The following is a 21,877-nucleotide window of genomic DNA, read 5'->3' as shown; positions in this document are numbered from 1 at the left end:
TAAAAAGTTAAATGACAACTTACAAAGGATAAGAGGTTTATTAATAAATCCATCGGGGAAGAGGGAGCAATTGACAATTTATCAGCCTACACATATTTCTCTATTAAAATGCAAAATGCTGCAGATTAATAAGAGTTAGGCACAGTCCAGATAATATTTTTTATAATAAAAAAACATTGTTAGTACAATACTGACATTTTTGGGACTTTATGAAACTGCATTGTGCCAATTTTCCATTTATCTAAATGAATAATTGGCCTGTGCAAGGAATCACAGTGAAAGCAAATAGAAATGGAACCAAAAGATGAGACATGCTGAGCATTAATACGATATTCTTCCAAAAACTACAGGCACATGATACAAATTTCAGCTTAAAGAAATGGTCTATCTACTGGAAAAGGCAAAGAATATTTTAAAGAAATGAATGCTGCCATTTCTCTTTGCCCAGAATCTCTCTTGAAACACTATCCAGAAAAAATAATAATGGACTTGGTTGTAGATTAAAGTCATTTTCTAGAAAATACTACAATCCTGATAATCATTTATCAGGAATAGTTGCGATTACCTATACAGAGCAATCCAAACTCCTGACCTGCCAAGCTAGAGAAGTTAGGATGGGATGGAAATCTTGCTCCACAGGGTTCCACTGGGTTTTTTTGGGGGGGGGGTGTCTGCTACCATGGAGGTCTCTGTTTCATGTACCAACAGCAGAAGCAAACATCCCTCTCCCTTCAGTAACAGCCAGCATAAACCCCCAAAACTGGGTGGGGAGGAAACAGACTTGGTTGGCGAATGTTCCATTGGAACATAAGCCAATCCAGTTACCAGCAATGAACCTAATCTGAGTCTCTCTGCTGTACCAGCCTGGAGTTGGCAGAGCAAAGAACAACAGTTGTGTATCACCTTCTGCCCTAGGCCAGCATAAGCAGCAGAACCTCAGATATGGTGGTGGCTCCAACACTCCACTGAACTCTGATGCTCCTGGCCAGGAGTTGGGATTGCAGCCCTAAGACTCTTTAAAAATAGCAAGTTTAAAAAAACACATACAAAATAGTGTCACAACACTGTATAATTCAGTCTGTATTACTTGATTCATTCAAAACTGCACACACAGCTTTAGAATTTTCCTCACCTCTTTTCCCTACATGTGCAACACAACTGAAGTACAGCCGCAAATGAAGCTGGTACCTGATTATTTTTCATGACGATAGTATGCCAAATCCTCCTCTACATCTAAACTAGTCCTTTATATTTATTAACCATTGGATGCCTGAGATTATGTTACGCGGTAGAAGGAAACACTTGCAGCATGATACAGGATGTACCTGACTTGTCTGTGATATTCGGCGTGGCCTGTTATAAAGAGCCATAGTATCTCCTTCCCTCGTTCTCTCAACCCGCCATCCCCAAGCAAGCATGGTTTTCAAGGACTCCTTGATTGGCCACCTGTAAATTTCTTTCTCCTAGGGAAAACAAATAGATGGTTATGGTTATGTTTTTAGTTATCAAGTAGCTGAGAGGACAGTACACTCTCTTATAACACTGTTTATTATATTTTAATTATTACATAATTTAATAGTAATCTAATACTTGCCTAGGTTATCTCCCAGACCTCTAGCTAACTCTGGTATAGCATAAAAATGTGAGAATAACCAGCATACTACCCAGCATGTCCACATTGGAATGCAGAAATATAGCTTGATTCTACAAATATTCATTTTAAAACAAGTTTCACTGCAGTCAACGTAACAAACTTTTCACACACAAAAATGGAATCAGAAGTGGGCTGCAAGGATGAATTGCAATATCACTGTATGAAATAGAGATGATGAAGTTACACTACCAGCCATCTCAGATTATCTCAACAGGTGTACACAAGACAAGACAAGGGAAGTCTTGGACAAAACAAGAATAATGATAAGCCCATCACTTAAACTCAATATGTCAACGTATGCCAAAGAGAGAGAAGCAAATTATTTGTTAAAAGGTGCAGCTCATGTAAAGGTTTGATGAAAAGATTCATAAAGAAGGTAGCCCTGACATGAGGTGAAAAACTGAGGAATCTAATTCTATGTGTTTAGAATTCATACATAAGCCATTCTATTTTTAGGGAGGCCACCAAGGAACAAGACACATACTGGATGTCATGGAGTGTGGCATCAGCCAGAAATGTAGCTGCCCTGGAAATTTTAAGTAACATTCTTGTTACACAGTCTAGGTCCTGATGGGAATTCTCTAGATCATCCAGCCATATGAGGGATGCCCTGGTAAACACTGAGGATGGACACAAGTGTTGAGCAGCAAGGACAGCTGCCTCATGTGCTCTGCATAAGGCAGTCACCATTCTGCATAAGTCCAGTCACCATTCTGAAGAGTCCTTAAACTGTGAATTCCCATTTTTAGGAAGAAGGAATTTAGCAATGAAGATGACACATGATTATCCATGGCTGGGTTTTTCAGCATATTCATAAACTGTTGGTCAAGGTTATAAAACCTATTGGCTATGATGACTTTTTTATATTGTAATGAAGTGCCCTACTCTCTTTCCTCTCTCACAAGTCCTGCCTCAGACCAGACGAGAAACTTCAGACTGGCGGAACGTGCTCAATTTGCACAAAAATATCATTAATCCCGTCTTCCTAACTTAGAATGTGTTCTAATATATGAGAGGAGTTCTAACAACCAAGGGATTTGTCTATTATTTTAGATACCACTAAAGTTAATTTTAATAATAAAATGAAAAGATCACCACAAACAAAACATTTGACATGAACTTCTTACCTTTTCTGCTAACAGTTTATATTGTTTCATTAATGGCTGCACTTTGGAAGATTCTGAGTATGTTTCACCATATATCCACCCATTTGCAAACTGATAAAAATAAAAAGCGGGAGGGGATAAGCTGAACAGGAATCTTGCTGTCATTTATGTTTTGGATGGTGTTTTTGCATGCTATCATTATGCTACACCCACTTGTCCAAGAGAACTAGACTCACCAGCATATTTTTGCCTTGGTTATTTTGAACTTAAAATGACTTAACAGCTGTAATAACAATATCCTATATTCTAATTAGTCATGCAATAACTAAGAACTTCTTATCATATATATGATTATTAAGAACTTCTTATCATATATACTAATAGTGAACTCATTCTCAGAATACTAATGTAGCCAAAACAGCTACATTATCCATGCACAGGCTAAGAGGAACCCAAAGGTTTGCAAAAGTTTTTTTTTAAAAGATGGGGGAAGAAAATCATCCCCTCCCCAACAACAACAAAAACAGCCCATTGACTGAGCACACTTAAGAGGGCATGGAATGCTGACTGTTAGGGAATGGAAACAGAAATGTGGCTGAGGAGGTGGAACAGAGTGGAGCACTCCAGTGCACCATTGTGCTGCAGGTTCCATCTATGGAGAGAATTTTCTGAAAATCTCGGTGTCAAACTTATCTTTGTTGCTTGTTTTTCATTTCTGTCTGTCTCGCTCCTTGGTTTCAACAAGAAGCAAGGTTTTTTAATTGGTTGCCCTAAATATGTGAATAATTCTCGCATATAATATGCAGTATTATATGAATAATATTACATGTATATACTCTCCAGGTTTCCAAAAGTAACAGATGCATACAACAATGAATATAATTGTTTAAAAATACTCATGTATTAATACTGATAAATTTATGCTGCAGAAATATAATACTGAATGACACTTGAGTCTTTTATATGTATAATATACAATTTTAGCATATAATTTTGCATATAATTAGTTGGCTCAGATGTAATGGGAGACTTGATATAATGGGGGGAAAGCTCAAATGGGGCAGAACCACCAAATTCTGGGAATACGGTAAATCCATTTAAAGTGGATTATTCCAGCTTCCCTAGTCCCAACTATAGTAGATATAGACTTAAATCAAGTGCATTTAAAAACAAATAGTAACTAAAAGCTTGCATGTGTATGTTGTGGTCATGAAACTTATATTTTTACCACACAAGAGGTGCTCTTCAAAGAGAACAATTTTTTTTAAAGGACCATATATTAAATAGTGCATGCATGATGCAGAAGCATTGTAAATATACCTGGCATCCATCCACCCCACGGCACTAATATGCACCGTTGGTAAAATTGGATCAGATACTTATGATTTCTATTTTTCTAGATCTACAATGTCATTTTCCAGATAGAAGGCAACCATGCAAACGCAACCATCCAAATATCTGATAACAAACATAAACATCCTTACTAAAAGCAAAAAGCAAAGAAAAAGTGTTAACTAATTAGATTAGTATAAATGTAAAAACAGGGACTACTCATTTACTGAAACTCAGAAGATTAATGCATTTAAAGAAAACTTTTTGATTAAAGAAAGAAGACTGTTCTACTCATGCAACATAAACAAGATTCCATGATGGATACTAAAAATGGAAAATGTGTTTCAGACTATTATCCAGACAGATTTTTAATACTTTAAATATGCTTTGGGGGGAAAAGTTGCTAAACATTTTACCTTTTCCATGCACCATTTATCATGGGAATGTTCTGCATATTTGTTAATAAAGTAGTCTAGCTTTTCAGGAATTGTGATGCTAGATAAGAAAATACAAGACCAGGATTAATAATATATATAATAAATTGTGCATTCCTTTTAATCCTTCTTTCATAAAAAACAGTTGCTTATAACATACTTAGAGCCCTAAAAGAGCTTGAGACCAGCAAATACCTAGCAGCCCACCCCCCACCCCCCACCCCCCAATATAGACCAAGTTAAGCTTCAATATGTTCCAAGGAAACCCTGCTGATCATTACAAAACCAACCAAATGTTGTTTGGTAACAACATGTAAGTGGACCTCCTCTGTGATGACCCCCTTTGGAATACTTTCCCTGAAGTGGTCCAAGAAGTGGTTACAGTAATCAGCTTTAAGTGCCTCTTCAATATACAATACTTGTCTCCCCAGCTTTCCCACAAGGCAGCAAAGGTTTAGGATCAGAGTTGTCCTTCTCCTTGATTGGCTACCTTCCCAGGTTGACAAGCATCATCTGCCCCTCACTTTCCTCTATAGCCTGTGCAGAAACTGCCTTCTTGACCGTCAGACCCACTATTGGTCTCATCTGCTCAATCTGCCAGAGCCAGGGGAAGTCTCTAGCTCACTGAGGATTAGAGACCCATCAGCTACCTTCACCTTGTTTAGCCAGCCAGTTGAAGTTGTTTCCTGGGATGTGGCTGCTGTTGCATGCGGACAGCTTCTAGGAACCGCAGGCGAGAGCTGAGTGCGTGTTGGACAAAATACACCAGAAGTGGCACAACAGTATAATAAATCCTTACTTTGAAGTATCAACAGGTTGTGGATTAAAGTTCCCATCTGAATCCATGGACGCTTGCTTTTCCATCACACCCACATAGTTTGATTCCATGTAATCAGGAGGCAAAGCCCCAGCCACTGCACTCAGGCACGGCAAGGCCAGTTTGAATAGTTCCTGTTCATATTTCTGGGAAGACAAAGTAGAATACAAAAGACCTAGCAATGAATTGAGACAGCCTCTATTTTTGCTGGAAAATTAGCTATGTTTTAGTATCTGAGCTAGCATCACTTGTACTTTGATCTACCATGGCGTGTACATTCAGGATCTTCTCTATGCAAATAGCACTGGAGGGAGGGGTTAAATTTCTCCTCCATATCTATGGTGATCCTGATTATTATTACCCCACCCCACAGGGCTGATGTCATTCGAATTTTTCAAAACATGACGTTAAATACAAAGATGAGTCCTTCGGTAGTTCCAGGGCACCACCATTCACTTAAAAAAAGAGGGGGTAGTGCGAAATCTTTTTCTGAAACCAGCTTTCTGCCATCTTCTCTATTTTATCCCGTTTATTTACTTTATTTATTTGCATTCTACAGAGCGCTCCAAAACTGAAGGATAACAAGTAGTATATATTAGTGACCCATGGTAATTATAATGGCCTTATCAAAAGGAGTGGAATCATGAAGCAGCCACCATGTAAAGTGTCCTCACAATTTGGCAGGCCTGCAGACATGGCCTCCAATGTGGTATGAGGAGCTATTGCCAGAATTATCAGAGGAAATAAAACCTGGCATGTATGTGCAAGCACTTGTTTATACACAAAGGAGTCACATTTTGTATGTAATGCACAATTATTATTGCATATTTGGAAATTATTCATTTTCAAAGAATACTGTCTTCACATTACGTTAAAAGCCAGGGATCCTGGTACAATAATTTAGTTGCATTCATGGCTATAAATTGTCATTTTTTTTATTAGGCAATCAAACTTTGCTGGGGAAACTATGAAGAACATTTAATAAAGGGTTTGCAGGAATATCCATTTCTCAAAAAAGACATTAGAAAAATTAGAGTACATTATTCTTCCAACATGCTTAAAACATAAACTTAAAAGTTACCTTTTGAGATAAGGCATCAAAAATACCCCAGAACAACTTCCTGGACAAATGAAGTTCTTCTTCTGAAGCAGCACCAAAGTTGCCCCATCCTCCTGGTAAACAGTAATACTTCCAACATCTTTCATAATGATTTGTCAGCAACTTGGGAGGGGAAAAAATAACTCAGTTTCAGAGAATCCACTATAAACTTTGTAGAGCAGTTAGGTATGATCAGTTTCAGGTACTGAGACATAGACCTCCAGGTATAGGGCAATATAATGATGATGATGATGATGATGTGATCTGTTTTGAAGAGTGTGCTGGATGTAAATGACTGTGACGAAATGCTTTTGCTTCACAGTGTAGTCAAAATGCTGTTATCAGATCTAGATTCTGAAGGATGATGGTAAGTGGCAGTTGTATATTCTGAAAGGGAAGGTTAAAGACCACACTCACCTTAAGAGGCATCTTTGCATGCTCATTTAGCAGTGGAATATCAAACACTAATCTTCTCAACAAATGTTGCATCATTGAAGGCCTCAGCTGACTGCAAGTAGAAAGAAAAAAGTGAGTAGAAAATGTGTTCTACTGTTGGAGGATAGCAAGCAACCTACTTTGCAGACCTTATCCAAACAGTGTAGAGTTTATTCTGCACATGTCTGTTTATACTTTGTTGTATTTCTTTGGATTCTCTTATGACTTATGAGAATAATTTTAAGAAACCCATAAACTTGTATTCATCCATTCCAATCCAACCCTATGAATATTCACAGTTCAATGGAATTTATTCCCAAAGAGGTGTAATGTCCTGTTGCTATTTCAAAGCATCCTGAGTACATTCAAAGCATCTTTAATGTATTTTAATCTTTGTTGGAAGCCGCCCAGAGTGGCTGGGAAAACCCAGCCAGATGGGCGGCGTACAAATAAATTGTTAATAATAATAATAATAATAATAATAATAATAATAATAATAATAACAATAATAATAATAATTGTCTTGAGTATATTATCAGGGAGGTGACATATTGGGATTATAATATACAATATATTGGGCAGCTCCCAACAGAATACTAAAAACACAATAAAATATCAAACATTAAAAACATTTATCATCAATGTTATTAAGAGACACTTTCGCTCTAGAAACTAATTTTCCTATAAATCTCAGAAGTATACACTTACCCACATATGGAGAGTAGGCACTCTTCAATAGAGTCCCGTTGAGCTTTGGTAAGAGAGCAGCCCTTGGAAAGTCGGTACACAGTATGTAGCAAGGAATCTATAAGGGAAGCATGGTGTTCTGTGCCAGCAAAAAGAGGAGCACATCTAGTTAATAAAGGCAAAACAGCAGTGCAGAGGTACCGATTGAGAGCCAGGGCCATATCTGTAGCACTCAGAGCAACCTATAAAATAAATTGTAAAGCTATTAAGGTAGGTAAGTTATGTTCTATACAAAACGGTTACATAGTAACATGATGACAATCTATTAGGTTTGCTTTCAAGGAAGGCAAGATGGATTTTTATAGGAATAAAAGGACATTATGAGTGTGCTAGACTTGTTTTGTTTTCCTCTGCCATTTGTTTTCAATATTTAAAAAACTCATATATTTGCTAAAATCACATAACATGTTTATTATTTCATATTTCATTTCCCAGTGTTTTAATTGGAAGATTCAGCTGTCTGTAATCACAAAATATAAAACAATAAAAATAAGAACAGTCAATATAATTAATTTACAAAATGCCTGTGTAATGTAATGTAATGTAATGTAATGTAATGTAATGTAATGTAATTACGAACTCCTCAGATGGTGTGAACTGCTGAGAGTGCCATACAATGATGTTTACGCACCTACTAAATACATTTTTGTTTAGGCACTTCTGAGGTGTAACCCAGTCATTTATGGAAGATTAATTTTATATTTTATGAAACATTTTGCTGTTTTAGAGTCTGATTTTTTTAAAAAAAAAAACTTTTATTGTTCACAGATTTTGTGTTTCTGCAGTTTATTTTTATTTTTTACTTTACACTGCTTCAATGGCTTTGTGCTCTGAATTTATCTAAACATTTGTTTATTATTAGTAGATAATAATATCTTACATGAAAAATTGAATTTGTCTAAAGTTATACAATACATCCATGGAATTTGAAGTCAAGTCTCCCAACTTTCAATACTCAATTCTAGAGTACTGCAAAAACTTTCCTTATCATTTTCGAGAAGTCAGAATACATGCATGGTATAGATCTAGATCAAAGAGAGAACCTAATAATCAAAAGTTAATTGTTACCGTATCTAATGAAGCAGCAGCACGAAGATCTGGCAGAAAGCCAACTTCAAGAAGGTGTAGAAGAAAATCCTGGTCTTCAATCCCATAGACCCTGTCAAGGAACAATACCATGGCTGCCTTGTGGTCTGGGCAAAACCCCTCTGACATATCAGGTTCCACCACAGTACCATCTGAAAAAAAAAATCAATTACACAGATTTCTGGTACTGATACAAGCAAATTGTACCTGCAACACAATGTTGCAGCATGGAGTGCTTCTGTTCAGGATTTCGGGCAATCCAATTCATTCCTCCTCCCCTCTAGTTTTCCCCTCTGACATTAGTCAGCCAACAGTCCATGTCCACTGAGCATGTTCAGTCCTCAAATGGCTTGTTTCCCCTGAAAATTTTTCTGTATCAGCAAACCTGGGATTCTCCCAAGACTTATGGTATCATACCTCCCTCTTGAGCATTGATGGTACCAACTTGCCTACATAAGGACCGGCTCTCAGAGAACTGAGATCACTATTAGGATATATGATTGCATAACTACTTCCTGCCAAGAGGAATGAGTGTATGAACATCCTCTAGACATCCTCTAGATGGCTTACCCATTTCCTTGACTGAATAAAGGGAATTTGGCAGATAAAACCTAAATCATTCCAATCACAAGCACTATGGCATCCTTGTTATTGCAAATATTGATACTGAACATCTAGTTATTGGTTTACTATCTTCGAATCATTATTTAATAATCACATACCCCTGCAATTCTACAACTGAAAGGCTCGTGCCAAGGAAAGTCAGTGTGAATTTCTGTTTCATTTCCATTTTAATTTTCATACATATTTGAGAAAAAGGTATTGTAAATCAGTCAAGCTTTTTATGTTAGAACATATCAGAAATAAAAATGGAACACTTTTCTTACCTTTTGCTATTGTTGGCATCTGGAAAGGAATACTAATCACACCCACCAAATCTTCCAAAGGAATCAAAGACCGCAGAATGGATCGTATTCTAATTGCTTCCCCTTTGCCAGCATGGATTAGCTAACGAAGGAGTAATGCAAACATTTGTTTATATGATTGATATCACAATATGTACACATATTATTCATAAGCAAGAGAGTAACAGTAATGATTTCAAACAGTGATTTGAAAATCTAGAATACTGGGGGGCTACAGCAAAGTTTAACATACAGGTATTCATGAGAAGCTAGAGTTATAGTACACAGTATATTGACACTAGGTTGGAAAGTTGTAGTGCTTGTGTTAAGTATGTTTGGAAAGCTTCACTCACTTAGAATTGAAGAGGTAACGGTGTCAATGGTTGCATTTCCCTGTATGCTAAAGTGCTGTTATGCTTAAAAAGTCTGAATGGATAAAGCCAAAACTCATACTTAAGTTTCTCAAGAGTATACCACCAACAACAGCAGCAACTTACAACTTGATACCCATTCAGAAACAGCAGTACTATTAAACCTGTGCTCTTATTTTAACCAATTAGCAGCAAGTAGATGTTAAACAAGGATAATAAACACTAGTAAACAACAGAACCTACATGCATTTCTGGAGCACAGCGTCCTAGGAGATCAATCAAAGCAGCATAAAAGGTCATGATGGCATTTCCCATGTGAATGGTATCATCTTCTTCTTCCACCTCACTTCTGTTTAATTTATTTTCCCAATAGGAAGGAAAATAGAGGGTCAGCGAGGAATTTGTTATGGAAGCTTAACTTTGTTACAAAAGCAAGACTAGGTTTTATCCCTGGTATATCTAATAATAATTGCCTCAGACAGACTCTGGAGTCCAGTTATATAGACTTCTAACATTGCTCCACAAGAAAATGTAGCTTTAGGTATCTCTTTTACATTTATGTAATGAGCCATCCACATGTAGTCACTGCAGGCCCTATGCTAATTCAGTGAAGATTACCTTCATGGGGCACTGTGAATCAAACCACAAAGGGAACAATGCCAGGCTGCTGAAGGCAGGTAAGCTGTTACTTCAAGTGGTGGCAAAGGGTGTGTGTGTTTTCCTGTCTCTAAAAAGAGGTGTGGGGCTTGGCCATCTCCTCTTCAAAGGTAAGCCAATCCCCCAAAGTTCTTAGAATTTGCCCTCCCTCTGGTAATTACAGACTTTTTCATGAGAGGTGGTCCCATGAAAGGTGTGTGGAGAGGAGTTATTTGGCCCAGCCTTAAACCCTTCCTCCCACACCTGCAATAAAAGGACTTACACCATCTGATATTTAAGAACTATGGAAAGACGACTGCTCTGCCCCAAAATGAATTATACAGTATTTATTTTCCAAAGCATCTTAGTAATACATTGATATATTCCATTGTTAATAAGTTATGTAAAGTCAGTGAATTATGGTACTGATTCAGGAGTAATAGAAGATGTCAAATTCAAGGCAAATATCTGCCTATTTGTGGTATAATAAAATACTACTATTCTGATTTACAACAAAAAGAAAATGTACTATTATTACGAATACTCCCAAAAGTTTCAAATGTTGAATTCTTGGGGACTATTGCATTTAGAAACCTGTTAGGTTTGGGAGCTGACAAAGTATTTGCAAATTATGAATAAAGCCTTATTTTAGAAAACTGAATTCTGTAAGACCTATTACAAAATAGGTCTGGGGAAGTTAACCCCTTCTTTACTACCTACAGTGTTTTATTGGATCCACTACTTGGTGAAGGTCCATCTCTTGTGGGGTCTTCTGATATGTTTATGGCTTCCTCCATGGCAGCAAGCAGGCCATTTCCACCTTCTCCTCTCAGTGCTGGTCCAAAACATTCAGGACGTCGAATGAGCAGTCTTACCACCACATTGGCATTCTCTTCAACGCTCTCTCCTACAGTCAGTAAGGAAGGCCACAGCCAAAGTCACAATCCAGGGCTTACATGGGGGTGGGAACAAGCCTAGATGAATTGGTACCAGCACCATGTTGCTGTGCCAGATGGAGCAGAAATTTTATTCATTACACGATCCAGCTGTAATGACAGCCTCCTAAGAGTGACGGGAGAAACCCACGTCTAAGTAAGCTGAGAAGGTGACTATTATTATTCTGGCTGCAAGTAGGGCAATCCCACTATATCCAGATCAGGAAACATTGGAATGTCTAGCCAAATCAACCTTTACAAGCCATTTAGAGGACTTTCGGATTTCTGACATATTGTTGGGAAGTAGAAAAGTGAAAGAAACACGGACAAAAAGTAAGGGGCTAGGGTGAAAAAGACTTGGGGGAAGGGAGTTGAAATGGACACTTGGAGTGTGCATATAGATGAATTTTAACACTCATCCAGTGTTACCAAATGCTTATTTTAGTTCACTCTTTTGTTGCTTCAACCTCTTTGCTACAACAGTACTTTCATCATATTCTTAGCCACCCTGGTTCAAGGTAAAGAACAGTCATCTTGAAATCATTGCAATCTAGAGCCTGCATATTCAGATTTGTAAAGGCTAATGTTTTATCAATGATTGCAATATTCTGCAAAGGCTTGCCCTACAGCCACCTGCACATACAACACACCACTTACAAATCAGCAAAGAACAAAAGGAGAATAATTAGAAAATTGATGTCACAGTTACACAGGCACATAGCAAAACAGAAAGCAATATAACTGTTCCCATATTTAAAAAATAGAATACAAAATAACGTTTCCCAATTTTAGCCCTTCAAAACAAATGAGAAAGGCTGGTGACATAAAACACAAGAGGAGCACCACTTAATTTGGTGCATTAGTAGCAGTGATAGTCAAAGGTTTATATAATTATTTTGGAACAACAATAGTGGTACAAAATTAATAGGCTCCTACAGTACCATTGCAAAAAACAGCAAAACGAAGAAAATCCAAGTATCGTTCTCCTTCCACTGGGTTCCATCCAATATCTGGGTAACCTTTAGAAATCAGCAATGAGCAGCTTTGCAAACCACATCCAGCCAAGTAGCGAACTACCTAAGAACAAGGCAAAATTAAACAAAAGAGGCATTTACTGCAAAAAAAGAAGAAAAAGCTCAAGCCAGTATTCTAATAGGAAGTCCTCTTTTACTCCCTTTTCAATAGACTGGCTATTGCAGCAGCAGAAAAACCCCAAAGAAAAACAAATGCTATTCTAGGCTGCATCAAGAAGAAGTATAGTGTCCAAATGAAGGGAAGTCATAGTCCTGCTCTTTTCTGCCTTGGTCAGACCACACCTGGAATACTGTGTCCAGTTCTGGGTTACACAATTTAAGAAGAATACTGACAAGCTGGAACGTGTGCAGAGGAGGGCAACCAAGATGATAAAGGGTCTAGAAACCAAGCACTATGAGGAATGGTTGAGGAGACTCGGAAGAGATTTGATAGTCATCTTCAAATACCATATCTCAAGGATTGTCACATGAAAGGTGGAACAAGCTTGTTTTCTCCTGCTATGGAGGGTAGAATCCAAACCCATGGAGTCAAGTTACAAGAAAGGAGAATCTGATGATACATCAGGAAAAACATTCTGACAGAGCTGTTTGACAGTGAAACAAACTTGCTCAGGAGGTTATGGACATTCCTTCATTGGAGGTTTTTAAGCAGATGGCCATCTGTCACTGATACTTTTATTGTGATTCCTGCATTGCAGGGGATTGGACTACGTGACCCTACGTGACCCTCCTACTCTACAATTCTATGATCTAGTGAAAAATCTAGACCAACATGAGACCTTAACATCATGTGACTGTTTGATAAGCTGCTGGCACAAATTAATGAATGGGGTGCACTTTGTGGGGGGAGTATACTGAAGCTCCACTGAATTCAAAGAAATGTAAACATGCTGAACTTCCTTTGAACTTCTCCCAATTATGTAAAATTTGTGCAGCGTTGATTTTTCTCCTGCATCAGTGATCTATTCATTGATTTTCCCAGAGAACACTTCACTTCTCTACTCTTTTAAAGATGATTACCACAAGCTTATTTATTCAGGCTGATTATTCACAGGTCTGCTTTTCCACTCAGGTCGTGTTCCTCTGTAATTAAACTAAAAATCAAAATCTAGTTTGAAAATGAATACGTACCTCCACACATTTAAAATAGGGTCATGTAAAATAGCTGCTGATCAAGAAACAGCAACTCAGAGATGGAAATAGATTTTCACATAGATCCTGTAGGATGGGGCCACATCCTGCAGCACTATGAATACCCAGGTCCAAATTTTTACTAGTCAAGGGCTATTAGTCATGGCAGCTATTTTTTAGCTCTGGTATCAGAGGCATTTGAAGACACAAGTAGGAGAAGAATGTTCATGAACTACTTGTGGGCTTCCTAGAGGCATCTGGTTGGTCACTGTAGGAACAGGAAGCTGGACCAAGCAGGCTTTTGCTCTGATCCAGTGGGACTCTTCCAAAGCAGATCAATGTCATTAACAGTTTCTGAGTGAATCTTGGGATCACAGAATCATGCTGCTGTTGATGACAGTCAGCTGTTCAGTTGCTGGGAGGTAGAGAGGGTTGCAAGTCTTATAGGAGATTATAATCCTATGGTAAGCAACATGGATGTGGAAATCTTATGACAGGGAAGGGTACCTGAGAGTCTTCAGATTTTGGATTCCAACTCCCATCAGCCCCAGCAAGCAGCACCAATGGTCTGGGATAATGAGAACTGCAGACCAGCAACATTTGGATGCTGATAGGTTCTGTATCCTTGTGCTGTGGCATTTGGATGGCTACTACTGTATTTCATTAGTAAACAGATGCTTACGAAGATATGCAAGGTACATATGTCTAAAAATATAGTTAGCTATTCAGAAGCTGGTTTACCTTTTCTAGATCAGGTTCCCGCAAAGCTAGTGCAAGCTCATTATTATCCATTACAGATGCTGCTGCAACATCCAAAGGAGTTGATCCACGCATAGAAGGGGATGCTGTTAAGAGAACATTTCAGAAATGTTTAATGTATATAATAGGTTTGCCATACGTCCAGAATTTCCCAGACATATCTGGAATACTGCATTCGTCAGCAGTGTCCAGATGGAAGTTGCCCAAATGTCTGGGAAAATCTGGGCAGCAATTTTCTTTTCGCTCAACAACTTTGGGCAAACTCAACAACTTTTCTGTCCGGATTTCCACTGTTTGAAATATGGCAGCCCTAGTATATAAAATGTAAAGAAGTAGCGTGACTTACAAATAAATATTACAGCTAAGCAAAATTACTACCCAAATGACACAGGTTTTATGTTATAGGTGAGGTTCTTAATTTTAAAAATGAACCTATGTACTTTTTATTCAGTCAATATCATTACAGTTTTTAATGTAATTTAGTAACAGTATCATAAAAAAACACTTTGCTTCACATGTCCAGTATAGAAAAATCTGTTCTGGGAAGGCTGTTCTGTAGAACTACTATGGTAGTGAACGCAAAGCCACTCACTAACATGCTGGGGCTTTGAACAAATGTGCGATCCACAACCTGTGGACTCCAAAGACTTTTTGAAAGCAACAGAATAATGGGTTATGAATTGAAGGAACAGAAGGCTCTTTAGAATACTTACCAAGCCCAACACTGCTGTTTTCCAAAAGATAGCTAAGATGATCAAACATAGCCTTTTGATTCTGCCTGCTGATGCGGCAAAAATAACATAGAAAACGACAGCAATTTGCCACCATCTTAGGAAAGGTGATTTCCTAGACAAACAATACTATGTTAGAAAAATGGAACAGTTTGCAAAAAAAAAAAAAAAACCCCTATGCATTTTAATATTTTTGATGTGTTTTGTGAATTTTTGCAGCTACCAAAAATTCCTTATTTTACAAAACATGGTCCTGCAAGTTATTTCTTCTGCACATCTTCCAAACAGGCATTTGGAACACTACACATTTCTAATCTATTCTGAAGTGGAGGCCATCTGCAGAAATCAAAATGCAACAAAAATAATTTAGCTTAATTTGATTTAAATCCATGAGTGCATCTTAATTTCCCTTCAAATTAATATTTTGAGGATCACTATATACCAGGGGTAGGCAACCTAAGGCCCGTGGGCCGGATGCGGCCAAATCGCCTTCTCAATCCAGCCCGCGGACGGTCCAGTAACCAGCATGTTTTTACATGAGTAGAATGTGTGCTTTTGTTTAAAATGCATCTCTGGGTTATTTGTGGGGCATAGGAATTCGTTCATTTATTATTTTTCCAAAATATAGTCCGGCCCACCACATGGTCTGAGGGACAGTGGACCGGCCCACAGCTGAAAAAGGTTGCTGACCCCTGCTAGATACTAACACACTTAAAGCTCTTTCTATCTTGTTTGTCTTTGAATTTCATATGCAGTTAAGATTAAACCAATACCTAGGAACTTTTCTGTATCCGTAAGAAAATATAGCGCCACACTCATTTTTAAATTTAATTAAAATTAAATTAGACACAGAACAACAAAGAATGGTTTTTATGTCTATCTTTATAGCAAAAAGGGGCATGGTGTTTTTTTCCAAGTAAATTCTTAAGGGCGGTATCCAATGCATATGGGGGAAGAGAAAGAGGCCAATACAGAGGAGGATCCTTTCAGCCTTCCTCTCCATTCACCAATTTCTGCTTCCAAAACATACCAAGCTAAGGAGAACCATGTGCTCACTACCTGGTAGAGCAAAGAAATAAAGGTATAAATTGAGATACGTATCTTGAGTATGGATGCTGCCTATTCACACTGAATTTCCTTCCGGTCTGGAAGGGGGTGCACATTCCATTAAAAGAATGTAGCCCAGATACCGCATCCGCACCTGGATGCATGTTGAATTTAGGATTGGGGCTCCAATTCTAGGAACTGATATGCATCTAGGAGCCTGATTCATCATATGTATCTCCTGCATTGGAAATGGATTTTGAACCTTAATGAAAGTTAAGCTGCTGACTATAAACTGTGTACTCACTCTACCTTTAAAACACCTTCAAAACACATTTTGTTCCCCTCCACGAATTCTGGGCACTGCGGTTTGCTAAGAGTTTCTGGGAATTGTAGCTCTGTGAGAGGTAAACTACAGTGCTCAGAATTCTGTGAGGGAAAGAATGTGGTTCAAATGTGCTTTAAAGGCATAGTGTGTACACAGTCTATGTCTGGCATTACAGTCAATATTTAAAATGTCTTCTTACCTTTGACTCTCCTCCTCCAAGTACGTTCACCATTACCTCCATCACAGTCTCATGCATACCTAATGCTCTCATAAGATTAGGATGTTGGTAAAAAACTTTATTGTTCATTATATCTCTACGATGGAAAAAAAATCAAATATTTAAAAATATACCAACCACTTTACAATAATAAATAAGAATACAATAATAATTGTTTCAACTATTTCCCTTTAGTACCATGTCATATAAGAGAAAGAATTTTAGGAGGGCATACTCTGCAAAAATTATGCAGGCTGCCACTCTGCATTCAGTGATAGACAGAAGTTGCATGAAATCACTATGGTGGCGGCTCATTTTTTCACATTCAAAATGTATGAATATCTTCAAAATAAACGGAAGCTCATGAGAGTTGTTTCCCCCTATAACTGATTAGAATCATAGTTGGAAGAGACCACAAGGGCCATCGAGTCCAACCCACTGCCAAGCAGGAAACACCATCAGAGCACTCCTGACATATGGTTGTCAAGCCTCTGCTTAAAGACCTCGAAAGTAGGAGACTCCACCACACTCCTTGGCAGCAAATTCCACTGTCGAACAGCTCTTACTGTCAGGAAGTTCTTCCTAATGTTTAGGTGGAATCTTCTTTCTTGTAGTTTGGATCCATTGCTCCATGTCCGCTTCTCTGGAGCAGCAGAAAACAACCTTTCTCCCTCCTCTATATGACATCCTTTTATATATTTGAACATGGCTATCATATCACCCCTTAACCTCCTCTTCTCCAGGCTAAACATGCCCAGCTCCCTTAGCCGTTCCTCATAAGGCATCGTTTCCAGGCCTTTGACCATTTTGATTAGACCTAGGATTAATCAAACAAATTAAGAGAAAAGAAAAAGGGTTTTACCCTAATCCACGAATCATAAGCTTCTCTTCTTCCTTGCCCATTCTGACACTGAGGAGAGACCGGATCTGACCAAGAGAAGCAAGTAAGCTGATTGTATCTTCCACAGATACGCCATTTATAGTGTATGTCTTTGGCAAGGCTCGAACCAGGCCACCAACTCCATCATATTGGCGGTGTAGCAAAACGAACATGGCCCTCACCAACTCTGGGTCTTCTATGACTGATTCTTGAGCCCAGCGTACCATGGTCTCTGAGATCAGCTGTTGGAGAGTTGCTAAATGTAGAAAGCATTAAGACAAATATATAGCAATGCTTTTTCACCTTCAGCTCCAGCTAGTTAAGTGTATAATATGCTATACGTATTAGAACTAGAAATTTAGAAAAATGCCTTTACTGAATATTCTTACTAAATCAATAATACAGAGTTAAGCTGATTAAAAGGTAATGGGAAGACAGAAGTGACATTGGATTTTAAAGTATTACTATCATATTCACCTGCTAAAGCTTTCATAAATCATTTGCCCAAAAAAATCTTTTTTTAATTTATGGAAACGTATCATTGAAGTTTTTTAAAAAAAACACATGCAGCAGCAAGAAGGTAATTCCCTAATTATAATTGAAAGCTGCGAATTATTTCTGGTTTGAATAAAATTATTTGTTGAAAGCAAAACAATCAATGGGTACACTGGCAAAATGGCAACTATATTTGATGTATTATTCTCAGTCTGGGGGAAAACACACACAGCTTGAAAAAATGCTAATGCTGTGAGCATGTCAGATACATTACCAGCATTCTTTGGAATGCTGCCAGACCCTATGTCACCATCACACAGAGGGAGCCAGCCTGGGCAGAACAAACCAGCGTCATTTCTTTCACATTACCAACATACAAGAAACACAGAGAACCAGGCAGCATCACAGGGAAGGGGAATTCATGGCACTATTTTGTAAAGCAGGCACAGACACATACAAACGCTTTCAGGAATGCACTTCTTTTTCTGCCCAGCCCTATGCCACAATCAAAGAAAGACACATAAACAGGCACAAATATGCAAACAGGCTCAGGAAGCTTCTAGCTCACATTCACATGGGGAAATCACCCCCCCCCCCTTTCCCAGTAGCCATCATTCATTGAAAAAAGGATGGTAGTTTTTGTGTTCACGGAAACTTGTATAGAAAAAGAAGTTACGGTTAGATTCTGACAAACATATCAGACTCTGCTTGATGCAATTAAATCATCATGTTTTTTTTTATTATATCCACATGCTACTTTACTTACATGGCTTTTTAGCATCATCATCAATGGGCTTCTCAGCTTGTTTCTTTTTCAAGTGTGTGACTCTTTCCACAAGATATAGCAGGCGACCTTTAAGAGTTAAATCACTATTTCCATCCAGAATTCCATCTTCATCTAACTGAATTCCTAGGTATAAAAAATCAAACGTTTATTAGATATCTAGAAGTCAAAAAGATACTCTTTGGCGGGGGGGGCTAAAGAAGGCTGCCTGCCCTCCACGCCCCCCTTTTACTCTGGGTGGGAGGTCCATCTTGAAAGCTAAATGGAAACCATGATTTTTATCTACAGTGCATCAGAACCAAACTTCCAGCATATTATCTCAGCGGCAGAACGTAAGCTCAGGTCGCCCAGAGTGTGTGTGCAGAGTGCACTCCCAAGTGAGGCGGGGCACAGAGAGAGCCCGCTGTGGTGTGCCTCACAAACCACACCTGGAGTGCATACGCCGCAGCCTCTCTCCACCCCCAGGTCAAGCTTCACCCAAGGATAGAGCTGCCATGGCTGGCTGCCTTGCATGCTGCACATGACATCACAGCAGTTGCTACCGACTCTTCTCTCTCCACTCCCAACTCAGGCATTACCTGGGAATGGAGTTGTGGCTGGTGGCATTGGGCACGAGGAAGCTGGCTGTCTCTGCAGTTCCCTCGTGCACCAGAGCCAGGCTTCAATGAGAGAGCCTGTGTGTGGGCTCCTGGTTACGCCCCCTTAAAAAACACGCCTGGGCCATGGCCCCCACAGTTCCCCTTTAACTAAGCCAGTGTACAGTGGTACCTCGGTTTACAAACTTAATCCGTTCCAGAAGTCCGTTCTTAAACCAAAACCATTCTTAAACTGAGGTGCACTTTCCCTAATGAGGCCTCCCGCCAGTGCCCTTCCACTGTTCGGATTCTTAGACCGAGGTAAAGTTCGCAAACCAAAACACTACTTCCGGCTTTGCGGAGTTCGTAAACCGAATTGTTCGTAAACAGGGCTGTTCTTAAACCGAGGTAACACTGTATTTAGAAAAAAGAAAAATAGCCACTGCCACCATGGCTGCTGAGAAGACCAAGGAAAGGGGAAGGGTACTCAGGCAAGAGCGGTGTCCCCGCAAACATCACCAGTGACATAGGCCACATGATTTGCCCCAACATGCCACATGGTGCCAGTTCTGTTCAGTTCTGCAAAAACCTTTACTGTTAATGACCTACAAATCAAGCCACAATTTTGCTTCAAACAGTAATGCAACCATTACAAGGTTAAAAAGCCTGAGCACTCTGATTTTTACTATCCTGTCATGATTGTCAGTTACTTATTTGCATAGCTTCTACACTGGTTCTTTTACATGCCTGAAAATATGTACTTTAGTAGCCCAAGTTCAATGAATCAAGACTACAGCTTGCCACTATCATGGAAGCTGTATTTTCCACACAACCTATGCAACTTTTTAAGCTTCAAACAGCAACCAATATGATATTGGTGGGCCCAAACCTCATAATGATCTATCTGTCCATTTGTCACCACAACACTATTAGAATGAGGTTGCCTGCTTAGGAGGAAAACTGGGAAACAGGAAGACTGATGCAGACCCAAAGGCTTTGTAATTTCTCTAATATATCTTTGAGTTTTCTAATAAAATTGATGAAACTATTTTATTTGTTTAAGCAAATAAAACAAGAGTAAGAATAAGAACAAGAAAAATTTACCACAGTGTGCCATCAAATCTTCATGAAAATCCAAGAGGTGATCCCTTATTTCTTCAGGACAAGGGCAATCATTTTTATCATCCTTAAAATTCAGCAGCATATTAATCTTTGAAAAACATACAAATTAATAATTACATTTCAGATATGTTTACAAGGTTATGTATAGGATAGGAGGAAACTTTTTACTATTAGACTTCCAATAGCAGCTTAATATTCCCTATCTTCCTTGATGAGAAAAAGCCCCCTGCTCTAAGCTAATCTCTGGGGTGGAGGGAAGAGGGGAGGAATCCGTGTTTCACAAGCAGATGTCCTTTAGACTCTTTAAAGGTAAAGGTAAAGGGACCCCTGACAATTAAGTCCAATCGTGAACAACTCTGGGGCTTGGGCGCTTATCTCACTTTACAGGCCAAGAGAGCCAGCGTTTGTCCACTTCCACAGGCAGTTTTTCCAGGTCATGTGGCCAGCATGACTAAGCCGCTTCTGGCGAAACCAGAGCAGCGCACGGAAACACCGTTTACCTTCCCACTGGAGCGGTACCCATTTATCTACTTGCACTGCATGCTTTTGAACTGCTAGGTTGGCAGGAGCTGGGACCGAACAATGGGAGATCACGCTGTTGCAGGGATTCGAACCGCCGACCTTTCAATCAGCAAGCCCAAGCGACACAGTGGTTTAACCCACAGTGCCACCCTTAGACTCTTTAGCCATGACAATTAAATGGAACCTTGATGTATGGAGACAATATATTTCAATATCTGGTGCTAGCTGAAGGTCATCACCTGATTTAGAGCACCTAGCATCTAGCCATTTGCTGGAAAAACCAAAACAATTCTTCTGTTATTGTATCTACCAAAAATCTGATGATGTATTGGTCAGGAAAAGCAGTATGCAATGCAAATTGATTCTAACCTTGAACAAAACTTGAATATAAGAAGCTGCCTCCTATTTTATGTTATACCTGTTCCTGTGGTGGAGACCGAAACTCCTTTGTTTTCTTGGCTGTCAGTGCTGCAGACATATTTAATGCCTGCATAACCTCATTGTATCGGAAACGCTGATTCTCTTGAAGTTTTAATACAAAATCATCTGAAAATGCTACAATGGCTTCTATCCGATGGCGTATCTGACAGTCACAAAGGTACTGAAGTAAATGACACATCTGAAAGAGAATGAACAAGGGGAAAAAGTTACAAAACACAAACTATTAAAATTCAACTAGATTTTATTTTTTTTTAGGG

General features: G+C 38.8%; 1 protein-coding gene across 19 annotated transcripts in view; it reads right to left on the bottom strand.

Moving 5' to 3' along the window:
• The window catches only part of RYR2 (ryanodine receptor 2), a 243,937-nt gene that overhangs the window by 88,177 nt on the left and 133,883 nt on the right, over window positions 1–21,877 (bottom strand). For all 19 annotated transcript variants that reach the window (XM_083496695.1, XM_083496708.1, XM_083496706.1 and 16 more), the window contains 19 exons: window positions 21,598–21,798; window positions 20,640–20,745; window positions 18,943–19,086; window positions 17,664–17,937; window positions 16,784–16,898; window positions 15,195–15,327; window positions 14,464–14,567; window positions 12,499–12,634; window positions 11,343–11,529; window positions 10,230–10,335; window positions 9,598–9,718; window positions 8,693–8,862; window positions 7,586–7,806; window positions 6,860–6,950; window positions 6,425–6,565; window positions 5,326–5,489; window positions 4,509–4,587; window positions 2,782–2,871; window positions 1,326–1,463 (listed from right to left, as the gene is read on the bottom strand). In XM_083496695.1, coding sequence (XP_083352821.1) covers window positions 1,326–1,463; window positions 2,782–2,871; window positions 4,509–4,587; window positions 5,326–5,489; window positions 6,425–6,565; window positions 6,860–6,950; window positions 7,586–7,806; window positions 8,693–8,862; window positions 9,598–9,718; window positions 10,230–10,335; window positions 11,343–11,529; window positions 12,499–12,634; window positions 14,464–14,567; window positions 15,195–15,327; window positions 16,784–16,898; window positions 17,664–17,937; window positions 18,943–19,086; window positions 20,640–20,745; window positions 21,598–21,798 — 2,721 coding nt within the window. The remainder of the gene's footprint in view (window positions 1–1,325; window positions 1,464–2,781; window positions 2,872–4,508; window positions 4,588–5,325; window positions 5,490–6,424; window positions 6,566–6,859; window positions 6,951–7,585; window positions 7,807–8,692; window positions 8,863–9,597; window positions 9,719–10,229; window positions 10,336–11,342; window positions 11,530–12,498; window positions 12,635–14,463; window positions 14,568–15,194; window positions 15,328–16,783; window positions 16,899–17,663; window positions 17,938–18,942; window positions 19,087–20,639; window positions 20,746–21,597; window positions 21,799–21,877) is intronic.

This window comes from Podarcis liolepis (assembly GCF_965112155.1).
Source record: "Podarcis liolepis genome assembly, chromosome: 3".
Taxonomy (NCBI): Eukaryota; Metazoa; Chordata; class Lepidosauria; order Squamata; family Lacertidae; genus Podarcis; species Podarcis liolepis.
Note: the sequence above shows the minus strand (reverse complement) of the source record. Positions and strands in the feature narration are given on the sequence as shown.